This window comes from Biomphalaria glabrata, chromosome 5 (assembly GCF_947242115.1).
Source record: "Biomphalaria glabrata chromosome 5, xgBioGlab47.1, whole genome shotgun sequence".
NCBI classification, from domain to species: Eukaryota; Metazoa; Mollusca; class Gastropoda; family Planorbidae; genus Biomphalaria; species Biomphalaria glabrata.
In genome coordinates this window covers 48,167,126-48,188,081 of record NC_074715.1, presented here as the reverse complement: position 1 = coordinate 48,188,081, position 20,956 = coordinate 48,167,126, and the positions used below count along the sequence as shown (strand labels likewise).

Below are 20,956 nucleotides of genomic sequence, written 5' to 3'. Positions count from 1 at the left end.
CCAGTCACAGTTGAATGATTTTCATGTATGTAATTTAGGCGCCCCTCAGATATAACTCGAAGGCTTCTTCCTGCAACAGACACTCACCACGTGAATAGCTTACGAATCAACTGCAATAGAAAGACAGATTGAACAGCGATCAAAGGTGAAATAGTGTTCAGACTTATGTAATTTCATTTTTTTTTTAAAAAAGCTTAGTTAATTTTATTTTTTTTACCCTTTAATGTTTTATTTAGAAACAGTCTTGCCAAAAAATCTTAACTATTCATTTTTTTTTTCATGTTTTGAATTGATTTACTTTTTTTTTCCCAGATTGTAAAAAACAAAAATTGAAAAGTCAAAATAGGCGAAATGAATAAAAAACCGTTAAAAGATTCCTCTTTGATTGGCCTGGCAGAGGCTGCAAATAAAGATAACACAACGACTATAAGAGTGCTCTGGGCCGTTCTCACAGTGATAGCTGTTGCTTTCATGATTTTTCACCTAAGCTCGTAATATATTGCATTTTATCTTTTTAACTCTTTATTAGCAGCTCCAGAAAGAGAAATAGCAACTAATAATTTTGTGTGGTCTGTCCTTCCGTCTGTGTGTCTGTCCGTCCCGTTTAGATCGCGAAAAATAGAAAAGATACTGAAAATCTGACATAAAAATATTTTATATCATTTTATTAAAAAAATTTTAAGGAAAAAAAACAAAAACAAAAAAAAATGGCTTTATAAGTTGCATAAAGGAGATAGTGTCTTTTTTTAAAAAAGTATTTTTTTAATTTTTTTCTTGTTATATAAAATGTTTACTTTTATTTTAAAAGAGAAAGAATACATTTTAGTAAGTCAAGTAGGATTTAAAACAAAAATTAATAAGCAGTGTTAAATATTGTGTACTGAGTAGAGTTACGGTATTCACGTGTTATCACGCCATCAGTCAACCGAACAATACAATAGTATTGTCAACAATTTGGATACGTGCATGTCTCATCTTTATTAGAGGCGGAGACAGAGACGTGGTTGTTGATAGGTCCCAGGTTTTAGCTCCTGATATTAATACTGAAAAAATTTTTTACTTGCTTTAGTGGACCGCTACAGGATCCGACTTTTTTCACACAAACTATCTTTGTTACCCTGTTAACTTTCATGTATATATATATATATATGTGTGTGTAAATTTATATACATATAGAGATAGATAGATAGATAGATAGATAGATAGATAGATAGATAGATAGATAGATAGATAGATAGATAGATAGATAGATAGATAGATAGATAGATAGATAGATAGATAGATAGATAGATAGATAGATAGATAGATAGATAGATAGATAGATAGATAGATAGATAGATAGATAGATAGATAGATAGATAGACAGACAGACTACATGCAAGGGAGTTTATTAATTATGGATCTATTTTCAGTTTGTTTGTGAAATATAGAAAGTACTCTAAACATGCTGACATCAATATTGGATTCAGTGACCTTGAATTTCCAGCCGTGACAGTCTGCAACGTGAACATAATGAGAAAGTCTATGGTAAGATTGTGTATGTTAATTAATTGTCAACCTCTTCTATTTGCATAAGTTTAAATGCTTAGCAAAAAAATATGCATTGTCAAAACCGTAATGCAACCACTATCAATGCGACTGGACATGGTACTATTCTTATCAAGGCTTTATTTTTTTTAGGCCTAGATTGAAATTAAGATTCAGGAATAATTCCCACGACCACAGATACTACAAGATTTGATATTATCGCACGCATTGTGTACATTTTACTTGTTCTCGCTAGCAATTCATTAATTGATTGATGTGCCAGATTTGAGTTAGTGGCAAACCTAATGTTTTTTTTTTTTTTTTTGGTTAAGATTACATCATGATAAATAATGAAAAAGTGCTTATTTAAACTAGTATTATAGTTATCTATTGTTAGTTTCATACTTTATAGCGGGTACCTATTTTATTCTACAAAGTATATATATATATAAACTGGCCAAAAGTTTGTATACGTTCCAAATTTAGAGATTTATCGTAGCATACGCCGCTATTTTGCAGGGCCGGCCTTAAGCCACTGCAACCTATGCGACCACAGTGGACCCCGCACTTTCATAGGACCCGCGCTAATTCTAGGTGTATAAATTATTAAATTAAACCATTTTATAACTTGTGAAAGATTTCCCGCGGCCTCCTGTCGATTAACCAGGTTGAAAGAAGCTTCTCGCGCCTCAAACTATTGAAGATTTAATGAGGTCAACAATTTTCGTAGATAGATTGAAACATTTGGTAATTCTTGCTATTGAGCGTGATCTATGTAGGAAATAAAACTTTTATGATATACTCTATGACTTCGCTACACGCAAGGCTCGTAAAGTAGTTCTGTAGGTAGTAAAGAATGAATAAAATGTAAAGACGAATTTATTTTCTAATACAAACTCTTAATTATTACTTATTATCCGTATCCCTAACCAAACTTGGCCCCGCGAAATCCGTTTCGCATAGGGGCCCACAACGGTTGAGTCCGGCCCTTCTATTTAGTGATGGGTGAATACAGAGTAGTTTAATTGTATGAGTTTTGCAATTGCCTTGATGACTATTGGTCATTATGTAAGTTGTTTTGTTTGTTTGTTTCAACATTTCTTTGCATACCATAAGTTCTTCTGCCCTGCTAAGCCATCTATGGGACTATGTCATCCGCGAAGCACAAGTTAGTAAATTTTCTTCCTCCAATGCCTACAGTACCTTCGTAGCTCTCGAGAGCATCTTCTATTAACATTTCAAGGAAGATATTGAAAAAGTTAGGTAATAGTAGGCAACTTTCTCTTACTCCAACTGTGATTTGCAGCCAGTCTCCAGTGAAGAAGTTTTGTACTACATATGAAGATTACACATATTTGTGAAGAACGGAAGGGAGTATTGAGTCCACCCAATTTTAATGGGTACCCGACATTAGTTGGGGAAACGTAAAGACCGTCGGTCGTTGTCTGGTCACATGACACCCTCGTTAACCGTGGGCCACAGAAACAGATGACTTAACATTATCTGCCCTATGGATCGCAAGGTCTGAAAGGGGAACTTTACTTTTTATATTTTGTTTAAATTTTGTACTTTAGAGATGTGGAGAGCCCATGTAAGTTGAGATACTGAACACAGACTTACAGTCGTAAACTCCAGCACTTAGCATTTATAAAATATAAATATGCCATTTCATTTAATAATAGTGATGACTCAGCGAAGCAGTGTGGATCAGTATTTGATGTATTGTATGGACAACTCTATAACTGGTAGAGCTTTACAGTGTGATGTTAATTTTTTAAGAATTCGCTAATACTAAAATTGTATTAGCCTACAAATCATGCTAATTTAGACTATTTCTGTTACTTTACTAACTCATGATGCTCATGATACTATATAAGGTGAAGCACTCATCCAAAGAGATGCAACAGTTTGTCTCTAAGCTAAATACAAAAGACTGGATAGCCAAGGCGGCCAGCACAAGCTCAACCACAACTAGAACTACAACTACCACTACAACCACAAAGGCAGCTAAAAATATTGTTAAGAGAGAGGCAGATACGGACAATACTGACACTGGCAATGATGGTACAGACACTGGCAATGATGGTACAGACACTGGCAATGATGGTACAGACACTGGCAATGAAGGTACAGACACTGGCGATGACGGTACAGACACTGGCGATGATGGTACAGACACTGGCGATGATGGTACAGACACCGGCGATGATGGTACAGATACAACATATTACGACACATATACTGCGAATGATTATAATGACGACTACGTCCCAAGCAGTGATTACGAAGAGAACCCCTACGTTGATGATTACGTGTAAGTATCAAATAGAATATTCCTTAATCATGTTTTCCGTGCTAATTTCATTACTGCATAGTTTAAATTTTGTCATCAATACATAGATTTATAACTAAAACAAAGAAAACTTAAAGAAAAAAGCCTTTTAAAAAAAGCAAAGCTTATCTAAAGGAAAGAACTCCGTACATATGACCATATCATTCAATAATGTAGAAGTCATTTTTTTAATTTGATAGCAAACAAAAGATTAATTAGTTACCAATATTTAATTGACTAATTAGTTAATTTTAAAATATAGTCGTGTTTTGTTACGTACAATAAATAATTGTTAAAGGTTTAAACTTGATCCGAGAATAGGTGTGGGAGAAATGATGTGCACACTTATTTAAGGGGACAAAACCTACATATTTAGCTGTATATGTGAATAATGAATCATTCATTTCCCCTTGTACGTAACAGCAATTAATTACCAGCAATTAATTGACTAATTAATTATTTGAAGAATAAGACTCATGTTTTTGTTTTTGACAATGAATAATTGTGCAAATTTTCAACTTGTACCGAGAATGGGTGTGGGTGAATTTAGACGTTTTTTTCTCCCATTTCCCATTCTTGGATCAAGCTAAAAGTTTGCATAATTATTCATAGTCGATGATAATACACGAATCAATCCGAAAATTAATCAGTTAATCATTTAGTACTAATTATAATTTTTTTTTTTTAAATAGCGGAAAGGGAGCTAAACTCTGTAATTTTCAGATAAATGGCAGCACTTAGCGGTTCTTTCCCTTAGATGACTTTTTTTAAATAGTATTTTTGCCATTTTCTCCCATTTCCCATTCTTGGATCAAGCTAAAAGTTTGCATAATTATTCATAGTCGATGATAATACACGAATCAATCCGAAAATTAATCAGTTAATCATTTAGTACTAATTATAATTTTTTTTTAAATAGCGGAAAGGGAGCTAAACTCTGTAATTTTCAGATAAATGGCAGCACTTAGCGGTTCTTTCCCTTAGATGACTTTTTTTAAATAGTATTTTTGCCATTGCTTGGTTCATTTTTGTTTATTTTTTCTAGAGTCAGACAAAAAATTGTTAAATCGTTCTTAGACAGTTTCGATGATGGCTTCGACTGGCAACAAGATACATACGAAGATCTCTTTTACAAATCGGTAAAAAAAAAGTTATTAATCCTACATTTCTCAAATTTAATTAATACACTCAAATATTTAGTGAATATGTATTTTGATTTATTTATATTATGCTTAACAACCTGGACAGATATTACATATCTAGCTACCCTTTTGGAGATGCGGTGGCTGAGCGGTAAAGCACTTGGTTTCTGAACTGGGGGTCCCAGGTTCGAATACTGGTGAAGACTGGGATTTTTATTTCGGGATCCTTGGCGCCTCTGAGTCCACCCAGTTCTAATGGGTACCTGACATTAGTTTGGGAAAAATAAAGGCGGTTGGTCGTTGTGCTGGCCACATGATACCCTGCTTGTTAACCCTAAGCCACATAATCAGATGACCTTTACATCATCTGCGCTATAGACCACAAGGTCTGAAAGGGAAACTTTACTTATTTACTTATTTAGCTACCTTTTTATGTTGTTTTATGTTATGCGTGTGAGATTCGTGAATTACCCAAGAATATATAGATATTTAATCGATTCTGTTAACAAGCTGTGATTTCTACAAATTAATTAAACCGCCCCCCCCCCCCACACGAAGTTTATGGTGGGAGCCGAACGGGATTGATGACATCGCCACCTCACCATCCCACCAAATCGGCCAACATAATAGACGGGGGGGGGGGAGGGGCGAAAAAATCTAATGATAGGTTCAAATATAAATAATTAGTATATATTATTAATGTAACTAATAAATTCGTATACAAATTGTGTGATTTCTTTAATATAATTCATCATCCCCCCTTCGGGGGTTGGGGTCGGCCGAGTGGGGGCGGGGCGATCGCCCTACCGGTCCCCCCCCCCCCGGATCCGCCAGTGCCTTCACGTATCACACTTAGTCTGTTAAACGGTTGGGGCACCACACAAGTTCTTTTGACCGTCTTTCTCCATTCCTCTCTGTCTTTTGCCTTGGATAGAATATTTTCCAAAGACAGGCCCCGCCCATTCTTTTATGTTGTCTTCCAATCTCTTTCTCTGTCTGCCTCTTCTTTTTTTTTCTTTTATTTCTGGTAATGTTCCCTGAAGGAAAGTCTTTGGAGACCTGTCTAAAAACTTTAGTCAGTAGGTCTAGCTCATTGTTTGTCAAGACTTTGTCAATAGTTTGTCACGAGTTTGTCAAAGTGTGTGTGTCAAGAGTGTGTGTGTAAATAGTTTATTAGGAGTTTGTCTAAGTGTATGTGTCAAAAGAGTGTCAAGTGTGTCTCTGATGTTTATAATTAGACAATGTGTTAAGAGGGTTGTGTCAAGAAAATGTAAAGTGTGACTCTGATTTTATAATTAGACAATGTGTCAAGAGGGTTGTGTCAAAAGATGTTTAAGTGCGTCTCTGATATTTATAATTAGGCATTGTGTCTAGAGGGTTGTATTAAGATAGTCAAGTTTGTCTCTGGTATTTATAATTGATTGTTAAGAAAGTGTCAGTTTTCACAGTTTTCACAGTTTTCACCAATATAGTGTAGTAAGTGTAGTAAGTGTAGTAAGCGCGAGTCAAGAATGTGTCAAAAGTGTGTCAGGTATGTTTTAAGTGTGTGTCAATTACTATTTTTCCAGTAACACGATAGTCTATGCACCAAAGGGAATTACAATATTCTAAATGCATAATAATTAGTTTAGAAATGGGCTTCTTTCTTCTTCTTTTTCCTTTTAAATGTCTTTTACATAATCTTTTCATTGTATTTTAAAATCGGAATATTTAATGTGTTTACAGTACAGTAGCAAATCCTGGGAAGCGGTTTCCAACAGATCCACAATTGCAACATTATTGGAGAATTTTAAAGATATTTACAGTAACATGAATATGTAAGTTTACAGCTGTGTTCTATATCTATTCGGAAGGAATGTATCTCTTACAAAATGCTGAGGGATACTTCGGGATACACATTTACAAAATTTTTTTTTTACTGCTGAGGAATAGCATAGTCGGCAAAAAAGAGAGAGCTTTAGCCTCCAGCCGGCAGTCAACGGACATGTCCACGGTGGATGTGACGAAATCTGTCCAAACGGTCAGATGAAATACAGCAATTCTTTTTAATCTTTGGATATGAACAGAAAAATGGAGTTAACCTTGTACAAAACAACTCAGTACTTTAACTAGCCACAACAAAGATCTCTAACCAAACAACTTTAACTAACCTACTCCGATGAGACTCTCTCTTCTTGTCTTTAAAATATTCGTCACCTTACGCCACCTGGTGCCACACTTTATAATAACTTTTACATAGATTTTATTTTTACTTTGACTTTCACCTATGGTGACCGGACATTTCACCCCCGGTGATTTAATCTCCGGTGATTTAATCTCCGGTCACTTCATCCCCGGTCATTTCATCCCCTGTCATTTCATCCCTCGGTCATTTCATCCCTCGGTCATTTCATCCCCGGTCATTTCATCCCCCGGTCATTTCATCCCCTGGTCATTTCATCCCCGGTCATTTCATCCCCCGGTCATTTCATCCCCCGGTCATTTCATCCTCCGGTCATTTCATCCCTCGGTCATTTCATCACCCGGTCATTTCATCCCCTGGTCATTTCATCCCCTGGTCATTTCATCCCCCGGTCATTTCATCCCCTGGTCATTTCATCCCCGGTCATTTCATCCCCCAGTCATTTCATCCCCCAGTCATTTCATCCCCTGGTCATTTCATCCCTCGGTCATTTCATCACCCGGTCATTTCATCCCCTGGTCATTTCATCCCCTGGTCATTTCATCCCCCGGTCATTTCATCCCCTGGTCATTTCATCCCCGGTCATTTCATCCCCCAGTCATTTCATCCCCCAGTCATTTCATCCCCTGGTCATTTCATCCCCGGTCATTTCATCCCCCAGTCATTTCACCCCAATTAAATATTTTTTCTTATTCATGGTTTAATTGTACTGTTTAGGCTTTGACTTTAAGCCCTCATTTCATCTAATATATAAATATTCATTAAGTAGAATGATTTTTGACATTTTTTGACATTTCTTGACATGTTACTAATGCCTTTATAGTGTTTTCTCTTCCACTTAGCATTCTTGATGAGGAATCTTATAATATATTGTAAATCTGGGTGTGTACTTAGCTATAGTGAAAAAAAAATTATATACATATATGCATGTATGTGTGTGTGTGTGTACATAATTACATTCTGACCCTTCATTCTTTCGAAGACGTTTATTGTGCCCTAGCATAAGTTCTTCCTGGAGTTAGTGAAAAATTGTAGACTCCCCGCCCTTGCGAGTAAGGTGGTCTGGGGGAGCGTAGGTAGTTCCTCCAGCTCGGGTGGGAGCCTCTACACTCATAGCATTTTGAGTGCGTATTTTGTTTTTTTTATATTGGACAGGTATTTTTTATCCTCAAACCCCACTGGAGGGGGATTTAAACTCAAAAACCTCTTTGGCTACACACATAGAATTTTGAGTGTATAATTTGCTTTGTTTAATTTTAAAAAGGTATTTTTTAGTTTCAAACCCCGCTGAAAGGGGGGGGGGGGTAAACTCAAAACCCATTTGGCTACACTCATAGCAATTTGAGTTAGTAATTATTTTTTTTTATATATATTGAAGAGAGTGGTTTATCATAAATTTTGTAGGGGGTTTTAAAAATCACAATCTTCCTTAGCTATGTTCTTGGAATTTGGGGATTGTCGTTTGCATTTTTTTTTTATTTTACAGAAGAGGGGGATTTAACTGGAAAAACCCCAGGTAGGGGTTTTTAAACTCAAAACCTATTTGGATGTGGTGGGGCAAGAGATGGTTTAGTATTAAAATCTTACCTTAAATAAACAAAATTAAAGCAAAATTCTGTCACTAAATTCCGCCCCCCCCCCCTTTCCACCGCAGGGGGGGGGGTTCCTTTCGGGGGGGGGGGGGGTGAATCCCAAACCCCCCCTGGGAATGAAATTACCAGGGGATGAAATGACCGGGGATGAAGTTACCGGGGATGAATCGACCGGGAAACTTTAGCTGTACCCATATTGTACTAATTTTGATTTTACCTTGAACTACATTTTCTAGCAAAAATCTGTCAAGCATTTTTGGGGGCTTTATGTGGCGTGACCTGAATTAAGTACAACTTGCAATGTCATACTGGCAATATCATACTCCTGTGACCGACCTTGAACTCTTCTCCACCATAGACGCTAAAGTATGACACAACTCATATGACATTTAGAAAATGAATGTTTATGTTATGTTAACTTATTTCATTTCTGTCATCGACAGTACCCAGCAAAAAAATGTCAGCCATCAGGTTCGAGACATGTTCAGACAATGTTCATTCGCCACGAGAACATGCCAAAAGTAAAACCTTTTTAGATCAAAATATTTTTTTTTCGTAAAATAATCTAATTTTTTTAAAAAGAATATAGTATTTTATTTATACATGCATTATGTTTAGCCTACTATTTTCCCAGCTCCTATAAACAAACAACGAATTCAGATTTTGGAAATTGTTACACTATAGAAGACTCACGGTACATTTCAAGGCAGAGTGGACCAGCTGGAGGTAGGACATCAGTGTCAAGTTCGTGAAGCAGTCGAATTTACGTCTGGTCAATACATTTCATTGTAAATGTTTAAAAATGAATTTTTTTTATATGAATATATAAAAAATTAAGGTAGATGTTTAATAACATTCTGAGTTGTCGAGGTGAAAGTCTTGAGCATGGATCTCATGGAGTCTCTCTTTAGCAAAGGTTTCACATAAACGATATATATAGGCGCGGAGTTTGAGCAGTAAAGCGCTTGGCTTTCGATCGGGGTCCCGGGTTCGAATCCTGGTATTTTTAATTTTGGGATCTTTGGGGTCCTCTGAGTCCACCCAACTCTAATGTCACTTGACATTAGTTGGGGAAATGTATAGGCGGTTGGTCGTTGTGCTGGCCACATGACACCCTCGTTAACCATGAGCCACAGCAACAGATGGCCTTTACATCATTGATGGCCCTATAGATCGCAAGGTCTTATAGTTCATTTTCTTTTCTTTTTATAAATTAGACACTTATACTGTACGCTACAGCAACCAGTTTCTAGTTTAACAACATTTATGACACCTTTTTTGATCAGATAATTGGAAGTGGAGAAATGATGTGTAAAATATTTTGAACACACAGACAGAAAGAGTGACGTGATTTAAGATTGGTAGAACAAGTGTGAGATCGACGTGTGAACATAGAAGAAATGAATCTAATATTTGTGCTCTTTTTTTTTTCTTACTATACTATTAGGTCTTGAATTAATTTTGTATTTGGAAAATGACGAGTACCTGCCCTTGGTTACCAGTGGCAAGGGTGCACATGTTATAATCCATGACCGGAACACTGTTCCACTTCCAGAAGATGAGGGCATCGCTATATCTGTGGGGCAACAAACTATGATTGCCCTTAAAGAGGTTAGAAGTATTTTTATTTATTAGCAGAAACCAGTTGTGTTTTTTTTTTTTTGTTTGTTTTTTTCATAGAAAAAGACATCTGTATAAGAGATACTTAAGACAGGTGAGATTAAGAAAGAATGATGTACACTTATTTCATATCTGCAAGACTGTAATCTACAAGTCTACACAGGTGGTCTTATCCGAAAATTAATGAGGAGTGCAGCACCAGCTGCGACCTACATATTTTGCCACAACTAGCTCAGACACAACCATTGTCCGCCGGTGGACCATTCAGATTCTCTTTTCGCATTTTACTTCTGTCCTCGGCAGTTTCGCTTCATGATTATGACTGTCATGAATTTTGAAAAACTTGAAGTAGAATGTCTAGAGTCGAATCTAGAGATGGGAGAGTAAATAAAAGTTAGTAGTCTAGTTGTGATATCCTAGTAGTCCTAGTTCTAGACCTAAATGTACATTCCATTTTCTAGATCTTTTAACTAGATCTAAATCCATGTTGCCAAATTCTAGATCTAGCTTTATAATATGTCTACTTCAAGATTGTTGCATTCACCTTCTGAAGCTTTGATTAGTTAGATCTAGCTAGCTTTGATCAAGTGGATCTAGACTTCAGACTCTTTCAGCATCTATTGCCAGCGTAATTTCCTTGTTTAAACCAATTGTTAATTTCTAGATCTACGAATTTTACGCGATTCTCTTTTAAAAATGATTTTGAAATTATTAGCTGTAAAAAAATTTTGTTTGGTAAAATCTGTTGATAAACTATAGGTGGGTACTTTTTCATTTATTGCTGTTTCAGTTATATCCTTTATCTCCTTGGAACTCGTTCAATGCGTAATTAAAAACAAAAATCCTTGGCAAGATGTATGTACTTTTTCTTTTAAACATTTCATCATGATCATCATCAAAATCTGTTCTTGACAGTTCGGCTAACCAAATCCCACCACATTTCCCGGTCAGCAGCTGACCTTATCAAGGTTTCAAGACAGAGACTTGTCCATTCTTCTATGCTTTCCACTCCTTTCTTCATGCTGCCTCCACTATACCTTGAAGAATGACTTTTGATAGTATGGAACATTTAGGGTGCAAAAATGTCCTCTTTCCAAATTATTGTGTGTCCTGATTCGCTCTGATTGTGTCATTCTACCGTGTAATGTTGAGAGGAGAATGGAAGAGGTCTGTTTAGCTGTAGTTTTTAAAAGTTTGAAGTTTTAAATTCATCCTTTTTGTGTTACATTTTATATGCGTTTCTTCTTAGATAATTATGTCTAAAACAGAGGTTGTGCTGATAAATCGCTTGACCTTCGAATTAACGGGTCTCTAAACAAATACAATTAATAATTAACAATTTTATTTTTCTTGCCACAAAATCCTATTGATTTTTGCATTTTTGGATTCGGTTCTAATCGCTACCTGTTATTTTGGCAAATGACGTTGCGCTTGACTTATAAAACTCTGAAGGCCGTCGTCAAGGTCTTAAAAGGAAACATTCTTTTCGTTTTCAGATTACAATAAGTCGACTGGGAGGTAATTATATTGAATGCAAAGACGTGGATGAATTTTACAGGATCTACGGTGTCAGATACACGAGAAATGTAAGTCAAATATAGTTACTGAAAGTTACAAAGTTTGATCATAGGGAACTAGTTACAGTAACAAGTAACAATACTTGTTGTCAACTGAATGATTATAGAAGATTTCTCTTTTTAACCATATAATAGTTAGTTCTTGTCTGTGGTAAGAGTCAAAGTCGTTTTTATCTTTAGTATATATAGCGCAGACTCCCAAACTGTGTTAGGGTTCCGTGAACTACTGTAATAATTATCTAGTAAGTCAATAGTTATAGTTATTTTTAGTCACAAAATAAATTCTATAAAATCACTATGAACTTTGAACTGATCTAGATTCTGACTCTAATTTGAGACGAAAAAAAAGCAATAAAAGATGAACCACTGAATGAGTTCTTGCTAACATTTTTTTTAAAGAGTACCACTTTATTCTGGTCTGAAGTAGTTTCCTACTAAATACTCAGAATGTGCGAAGTGTTCCATGATGGAGGAAGTTTGGGAACCACTGTTCTAGAACAACAATCTACCTCGTGTCTGTGTTGTAGCCTTATAGTCGCTAGGGCATTCATTACTATCAGAGGCGGGGGAATAAAGGATTAGTGACTATAACTATTTACTAACAACTATGTCCAATTATAAAAGGTCGTGACGATGAGTCCCAAATGTTGTCAACGCCAGTAGATTCAATGTAGATACGATGTCGTAGCCAGGGAAAGCAGTACTATAAGCCAATGAAAAGCTGATATATGTAGGGATTAGTGTACTCTTATGTGAATAGTAATTAAATTATTAAATTCATCAAATCAAAATAAAATGGTACAAGCAGTAAGAAATGTCAAGTATCGTTTAGGTAAAATATAAATTTATTATATGAAACACATTGAGACACTATATCTTTTCCTAGTTCTAAAGTATTCCCAATCAATTTCTTTTCTTGTGAATAACATTTAATTTGTTAAAAAAACACGCAAATGTTAAAACAGTTTCACAATAGCCTCCCCATTTACATTTCCCCCACGTAACGTAAATACGTTACTATGAAATTTTAAAACCTGTAAAAAGAAACATCGTAATATATTATTAAGTAACTGATTGGAATGTTGACTCTAACCTACAGTGAAGGGGAGGCAATCTACTATGCATTGCAAATGATTGCTTATCTTCTATAAGCACCTTAGTTTTTTAGACACATATGAAATAAATTATCCCTGCAACCTTTGCAAGTCTTTTCGTCAATGCAATACTAAGTCTCAATCTTAAAGGCGGCCTCCACTTTTCGAAAATATAAAACTAATAAACAGAGTAATATATTATAAAATGTAGGACATCATCTTTAGCATGCGCTGAGTATTTTAAAAACTGATAATTGACTTGCGCGGGCCATTACCACTCTTTACACTAAATCTCGTTTACAGTGGTACGTAAAGCTGAAAAGGGGGGGGGGGTGAGCAACAGGTAACTGTAGCTTTTACATCCAATATTTCAGGAGGCTTCAGCTCTTAGGCTGGCTACCTATCGACCAGTGCCATATGGAAACTTGAAAAGACCCCAACATATTTAAGATATATGGCACTTATGAGGCACTTTATATGTCCAGACATTATGTCATAGCTAAATATCTCTTGGAGGGGGGGGGGTTTCTCCTAAGCTATAGCTTGTATTGCCTAGAGGTAAATCCTGACCTGCATCAAAAGACATGGAGCCCAGCCTGCTACAAAGCTGAATGTCTGCCCCAAATTGTTTTATTGACTAGTAAAAAGTCAATAATTAGTTGTACTTATTCTATTTAGATTTTCTTTGTGCACTCACTATTGACTTTGTACTAAAGTTGCATATTGTCTCCATATTCGCCTTTTAAGTAGAGTCCATACTCTCAAAAATACCTAGATCGGATTGCTTTCATTGTTAGTAATTAAACCATTAAAAAAGTAGTTGTTTCCCTTATTTGATTTCAAAAGAAATAATTAAACCAATAATTGACTGGTAAATTCATGTTTTGTACGATTAATAAATATTTGTACATTAGGCTTAATCCAAGAAGAGGTGTGGGAGAAATAACATGTAAAATCTAAGGGGTTCAAACCCGAACTATTTAAATACATCTGTGAAGTATTCATTTCATTTGTTTGTAACGAAATACTTTCAGTACTTTTTTACTATTAACTCCCTTTGTTTGTAAATACACTTTCAGCTGTGTCAGAAAATGTGTCTCCTGAGACAGATCTACGAGAAGTGCAAGTGTCTTGACACACACTACAACTATATCAATGTCTTGATGAGATTCGTTAACAATAAGACATGTCTCACAGAAACCCGTGAGTTATGACCTTGTATTCATGAAATTGGAGATTTACTTCTTTTACTGTCTTTTTAAATTCGTTTTCTCCACAAAAGGCTAGAGTCCTACTCGAGATCATGAAAGGCGTGAAAAAAAAAGAACAAACAAACTATTCTTAATACACGCTTGACTTTAATGTATTACAATACTATCACTAAGTACTATGTCCCATATCAATAATTACATTCTTCCGGTCATTGGCCTCGGTATCCCCCAATGCGGTTACATTATCACCTCTCCCGTTAAATTTCACACAAAATTTTAGCAATAAAAAATAAAATCCGTTCCTCTCTTTGTTGAACCATAATGGCGTTAAGCTGGTCCCATAGTCTGTTTAACCGGCGCCTCAAATACCCTTTGGACCAGGGTGGCCAACTTGTGGCGCATGCGTCAAAAGTGGAGCATTTCACCATTACAAGGAGTGCACTACACCCCTGAGGAGGCGCGGTGGCTGAGCGGTAAGGCGCTTGGCTTCCGAACCGGGACCAGGCTTCGAATCCTGGTGAAGACTGGGATTTTTAATTTCTGGATCTTCGGGCGCCTCTGAAACAACCCAGCTCTAATGGGTACCAGTCATCAGTTGGGGCAAAGTAAAGGCGGTTGGTCGTTGTGCTGGCTACATGACACCCTCGCTAACCGTAGGCCACAGAAACAGATGACCTTTACATCATCTGCCCTATTGACCACAAGGTCTGAAAGGGGAACTTTACTTTACTTTACTACACCCCTGAGATAATGCACACAAAAAAACACAACATGTCTGATCGTAAAAAATAAGAAAATCGATTTTCAGAGAATGGATTAATTGGGATTTAATTAATTAGCTACAATGATGTCAAAGAGACCCAAAAGTTTTAATACTAATAGGTCCCAAACCCAGAACACGGAAATTAAACGATAATTCTTCAGGATTTGAAAGTGTTAGTGAATAGGTCAGTAATCATTAACCTAACATAATTTAAGACTACTTGTTATAAGTCAATACATAAAGAAAGTGGTTATTTTGTCATGTTCTACTACGATTGAATAAACGTATATTTGGTAGTCGGGTTTTTAAATTCGTTTGTCATCCTTTAAAAAGAGAAAAAAGTTACACTGCATAATGTGATCACAATTCTCTATGTACTATCAATAGTCCAGTTTGTCAGTTGGATTATTTGCTTAGGTAGGGTATCCCCCACCCTGAACAGTATAAAGCAAGAACCAAAAGGTAATAACATATAGAGCTACGAGCACCGAATAAAAGTTATTCAACTAAACTAAACAGGAGGCGCGGTGGCTGAGCGGTAAAGCGCTTGGCTTCCGAACCGGGGACCGGGGTTCGAATCCTGGTGACTGGAATTTTTAATTTCGGGATCTTCGGGCGCCTCTAAGTTCAACCCAGCTCTAATGGGTACCTGTTGTGTTGGCCACATGACACCCTTGTTAACCATAGGCCACAGATACAGATGACATTACGGCTTACATCATATGACCTCAAGGTCTGAAAGGGGAACTTTCAACAAGAACACTATTAATGTTAACAATAAGTGAACTTTATTTAACAACCCAAGCGGAAATTTACGGCGCCGACGCCCTACTGGACTTCACTGATGGTAACGAGGGTGTCATGTGGCCATCACTCGACCAACCGCCAACCAACAGACACAAAATAGAGCAGTGAGATTCATAACAAACGAATATTCACAGTTGACTTGACTAACACCTTTAGTAAAATCACTAAATTTAGAAAACCTTCAGGACAGAAGACTCAAAAGTAAAGTAGCAATTATACATAAAACACTGAACCATAATCTTCAAATACAAAAATAAAATTTAATTAAACACTCAGAAAGACACGAAGATATAGGCAGATTCCTCCTCCTATATATGCTAGGACAAACTTGTACAAATACTCCTTCTTCCCTAGAGAGCATGGAATGGGTTGACAGAATTTAAGTCATTGGTTAATATGCATGACTAAATGCATGACGCGTAGGACGTAATCATCATCTTTTTGGAAGTAACGTCTGTATTATATAAGATAAGAAGTTTTGAATTCGGGACCCATCGGTTCAGAACCCACTCCCTTGACCTCTCAGCTACCAAGCTTCCATTCATCCCACACTTTGTTTTCTGTAACGAAATTTTTGCGCATACCATTTATATATATATATATATATATATATATATATATATATATATATATATATATATATATATATATATATATATATATATATATATATATATATATATATATATATATATATATATATATATATATATATATATATATATATTTATATATTGAAGAAATAATAAATTAAAATGTGTAATTTGAATGTTTATGTTCTGTAGAGGTGCACTGCATGACTCAAATAAAAGTTTCTTTCAAAGGAGATGATGACAGCTGTGATTGTCAAAATCCGTGCAGGTATTGTTCACTAGAGTTTTATATGTAATCAAAAGAAACAGATGTTTACGCGAGAAACAGTGATGTCAAACATTTTGTCGGCTTTTTGAAGCCGCTCTTCCGTTGAATCTTTTTGCTTTCTACTCTAAGAAATCAATTAGAGCCGTTTTCGAAATGTCGAAGTGTTCATGGTTCACACTTTCAATCCAGGAAAAATCAGCAAGCTAGCATGATGAATTGTTCTAATACATTTTAATATCTGCTTAATTATTTTATCATTATCTTATCTTATTTTATCTTATCTTATAGTTATAATTTTAAAATTTCATTATGCTTATAACTCTCAAATACCAATAACATCCATATGTCAATAAAAGTAAATTTGAAAACAGAAATTCGTTTTCCTTGCAGTGAGAAAGTATATGATGCCTATGTATCGTCCAGATATTGGCCTAATGATGATATGACTGTAAGTTAACTGTAGCCACTTAATAACTTTATCGTTAATAATTGTTGTATAATTGTATTTTAAACTTTTTGTTAAAAATCCATAAGAACTATGAAATCATATCTTAAAACAGTATTAAGGGTAAAGTTTACTTTACTTGCTATAGGACGTTTTGATCCAAGATGTCTGTACAAACAAACCACATATCTGCAGTACTTTGAAAAACAAAACAAGTGCAGAAAAAAGGTAAAAAAAACAAAAAGTGCTTCTTCCCCAAAACACTAATTGATTACAAGTGTAAACATTGAGTAATTAATAATATTGTTATGACTCTACATTTCGCACTGTCATTTGGCGCGATATTGTGTACCATAGTACATGATGAGGTGGCCGATGTGAACAAGTTTTGTTATTACTTAGAAGTGCCGTTATTACTCTAATTCATATTTGTGATCCGACTATTGTTCTATTATTAAACTGCTGTTTTGATCTATCCCTTTCATTGAGGTTCTTTGGGCTCCCTGTAGGCAGACTTACAGCAATATATTACTTAGACCAGTGTTTCTTAAAGGGGGATAGCGAACCCCCAGGGGGTACGCCTTGCACCTCATTAACTGTGCTGATTTCTTTAAATACCCATCTATTAAATTATGTTAATAAATTAAAGTGTGGTTGGGGTACTTTTTTATTACAAAAATTATAAAAGGGGTACACAGAGGTCAATTGTTTTGGAAACACTGACCTAAACAAATGCGATATGTATAACAAAGCCTACAATGTGTTATCGATTGCAGGAAAGATTTTCTCAAATTAAACATCTACTACAGAGATCTGAATTATGAAGAAATCAATGAGGAACCAGACTATGACGTGAGTGGTTGACTTCATTTCTCTTGCTTTCATGCTTACCTTATGAAACTAAAGCGCATTTCAATAATGATTTCCAATTCAACAGATATCTTAACATAGATTTACGCACTTTCCTGTTCACTCAGACAAAAGCAGTTATTTATAAATAATTGGTTTGCTTTATTGGTTGTTGTTGTTTTTTTCCTTTTTTTAAAAACTAATATGTTAATGTGTCTGTTTTTTTTTTTTATTTTTAGACGTATCAACTGATGTCTGACTTTGGAGGAACCATAGGACTCTGGCTTGGCTTCTCCATTTTGAGTTTGTTTGAAATATTTCAAATCTTTGTACCATTTTTATTCAAGTTGCTGGGTAGAAATTTACCTTAGTGTATCCAAAGTCTTTGAAAAAAAAAACATGTCTTTTAATACAATTTCGTTTCATAAAAAAAACTGTACAATGATTTTATAGGACATTCCGTGGTAGAGACGAAAACACGAATCTAAAAAATAAGACTTGTATTCATGTCTAATTATGATAACACTGATAGTAGGCATTTCTTAGGTAACTCATTATCATCATCATCATCATCATCATCATCATCATCATCATCATCATCATCTGTCCCTTGACTATCGTAGGGGTGCTGTGACAGTTCGCGTCACCAAATCCATCCACTTTTCCCGGTCAGCAGATGTACAAAGCAGGATATCAACCTCATTGTCATGCTCCCGCTGTATAGAGCCGTGTATTACAATTTCTTGTTAATGTCTATGATTTGTTGCTAAAATGTATTTCGGAGTTGGGAGGAAAGCTGATGGGGCTGCAACCCGGTGGTAAAGAGCTGAGCTTACAAACCATTGGAACACGTTAAAATCAGGCCTGTGAAAGTTGGCATCATCAAAGTGCGATCGCGAGTCTAAGTCTTGCATGTTTTATCGACAAGTAAAAGCGATTGTGTGACTCTCGGGCCACAGAAACATTAAAGCTAGGTATTGAATAAGCGGACATATTTCATTTAACTGAAAACACAAGAATCAATTTAAAAAAAACAATTATTTATTTAACTATTGGTAATTAGTTATTTTGTTTGGTATCTCAAACAAGGGAAAGAAATCGTACTCGACTGATTCTTGTGATATAAGCTGAATAAATTCCCTTTATATTAGCTTGTCTTCTGAGTGAACACAAATATGAAATCTAAACAATAGGTCGCCGCTTAAAGGCAAGTTTTCAACAAACAATGAGTAACCGTTCAATCCTCTATATTTATAAGCTCTTCTCTAGCTGAGTGGTTAAAGCTTTGGTTTCAGGAAGCTTGAGTTGAATTCAGGTCGTTCACTTTTATTTATATAAATGCTTTTAAAACGTGATTGTGATAAAAATTTCACACAGATATCCTTTCGTTCTGTTACAAAATGAATTTCATGACTTATCCAAATTAATTGTACAAAAACATGCTATAATAGTACTCTTGTAAGTATTTTTAAAAAGTTTTTCTTGTTTAGTATTAGATTAGATCAGCGGTTCTCAACCTTTTTAGTGCCGCGACCCATACGATTCCCCATTAGGCAGCGACTCCCAACAGTATTTTTTTTTTGGATAATAGGTATATAGGTAAATGGAAATTTGCCAATGTTATAAAGTTTTTATTGTAATGTATATATCTGATTTATGTGACATGCATTTTCATTGTTTGAATTTGAAAAAAGCAAAAGCTTTATGCAATTGTAATTAGTGTAAAAATAAATATGTTTTTTAATTAAATTGCTAACAAAAAGTTTATCTTTATGACTTGCATTTATTAACTTTTCTATTGCGTATTCGCCCTATTCCTGTGCACAGACTTGTGTGACCATTCGAACAGTATGGCGAAACAAGAAGGATGATAGAATCAAGTCAACTGCATTGCTACACATTTGTAAATACTGGGGAGGTTGGATTCTTGTGGGAGTCTTTGTAAGAGCTCAATGAATGTCATCTTCAGCATCAAGTCAACTTCCTTATTTAGATTTAATAACAGGCTGGGAAACCTTGCTTCGCAAAGATATAAGTCTGCTGTTAGAAATGGACGAAGACGGCGCAACACAATCTCACTAAGAGACAAACGGGAAATACTGCATTCCACATTAATCTTCGAACTCGAAGACAAACCTTATTATAGTTATATAAAATGCTATTAAAGAGAAAGTAAATAAAAAAAAGGATCTAAAGAAACAAATAATTTATGCCATAAAAAGAGAAATTAAATTAAAATAAATACAAATTAAAGGAACATACACTTTCTGCTTCTAGCCTGACTGAACTCCAGTATAACAGCTAGGTCATTCATCTTAAAAGCTGAGACTACATCTGGTTTAATAGATTAAACTGCTAAATGTGTTAAGTTTTCGAGAGGCTAAGTGCGCTTGAAAAGGATTAGATTTAGGGTTAGGCTTGGCTTGGCTACCTAGAAGGGGGCTCGAGGTTCGACACCTGACTCGGGCAGAGTTGCGTTTAAATCAGCACGGAAAACCAACTCCTAGATACCCCTCCCCCCCTCCCACTGGTCCACAAATGAGATTGGACCAAAGCGCTCTGAGCATGCTATAAGCATAAAAGCTATAAATATATAACTCTTAATAAGTAGTTTCATTTTATAAAGGCTTCTCTCGGCTGATCTGTACCAACGGCTAATGTCAACAAAATTTGAACTATAATGTAGACTCTACATTAGAAAAGCTGAATAACATTATTCACAAAATCGGGTTAATTAAGGATCAAGTATAATAACAAATCATTATTAATAAAGTTGGAAATTAATTCTCTCACCCACTCGGATGACAATTTCCTATTTTGGATTATTTTTAAACTTTCTTTAATTATTATTTTTAAATGTTGACACAGATCTTGGATCCATTGTGCTATTAAGGGAAATGATCATAGTTTTTTTAAAAATCTGTTTCATAATGGCTTTTAGGGGATTATAATAT

General features: G+C 35.4%; 1 protein-coding gene across 2 annotated transcripts; it reads left to right on the top strand.

Moving 5' to 3' along the window:
• LOC106065523 (amiloride-sensitive sodium channel subunit beta-like) lies at positions 1-19,769 on the top strand. Of its 2 annotated transcripts, none has more exons than XM_056028572.1 (16): positions 1-145; positions 313-491; positions 1,413-1,527; positions 3,405-3,841; positions 4,905-4,998; positions 6,727-6,818; positions 9,219-9,296; positions 9,410-9,501; positions 10,223-10,386; positions 11,892-11,981; positions 14,146-14,269; positions 16,633-16,708; positions 17,099-17,156; positions 17,302-17,381; positions 17,930-18,005; positions 18,242-19,769. In XM_056028572.1, exons 2-16 carry the CDS (start codon positions 352-354, stop codon positions 18,371-18,373), a joined length of 1,848 nt encoding a protein of 615 aa, XP_055884547.1. In that variant the 5' UTR covers positions 1-145; positions 313-351; the 3' UTR covers positions 18,374-19,769. The 2 variants fall into 2 exon arrangements, with proteins under 2 accessions (XP_055884547.1, XP_055884548.1); XM_056028573.1 differs by having other exon boundaries at positions 68-167.
• Positions 19,770-20,956: the final 1,187 nt, after the last annotated feature.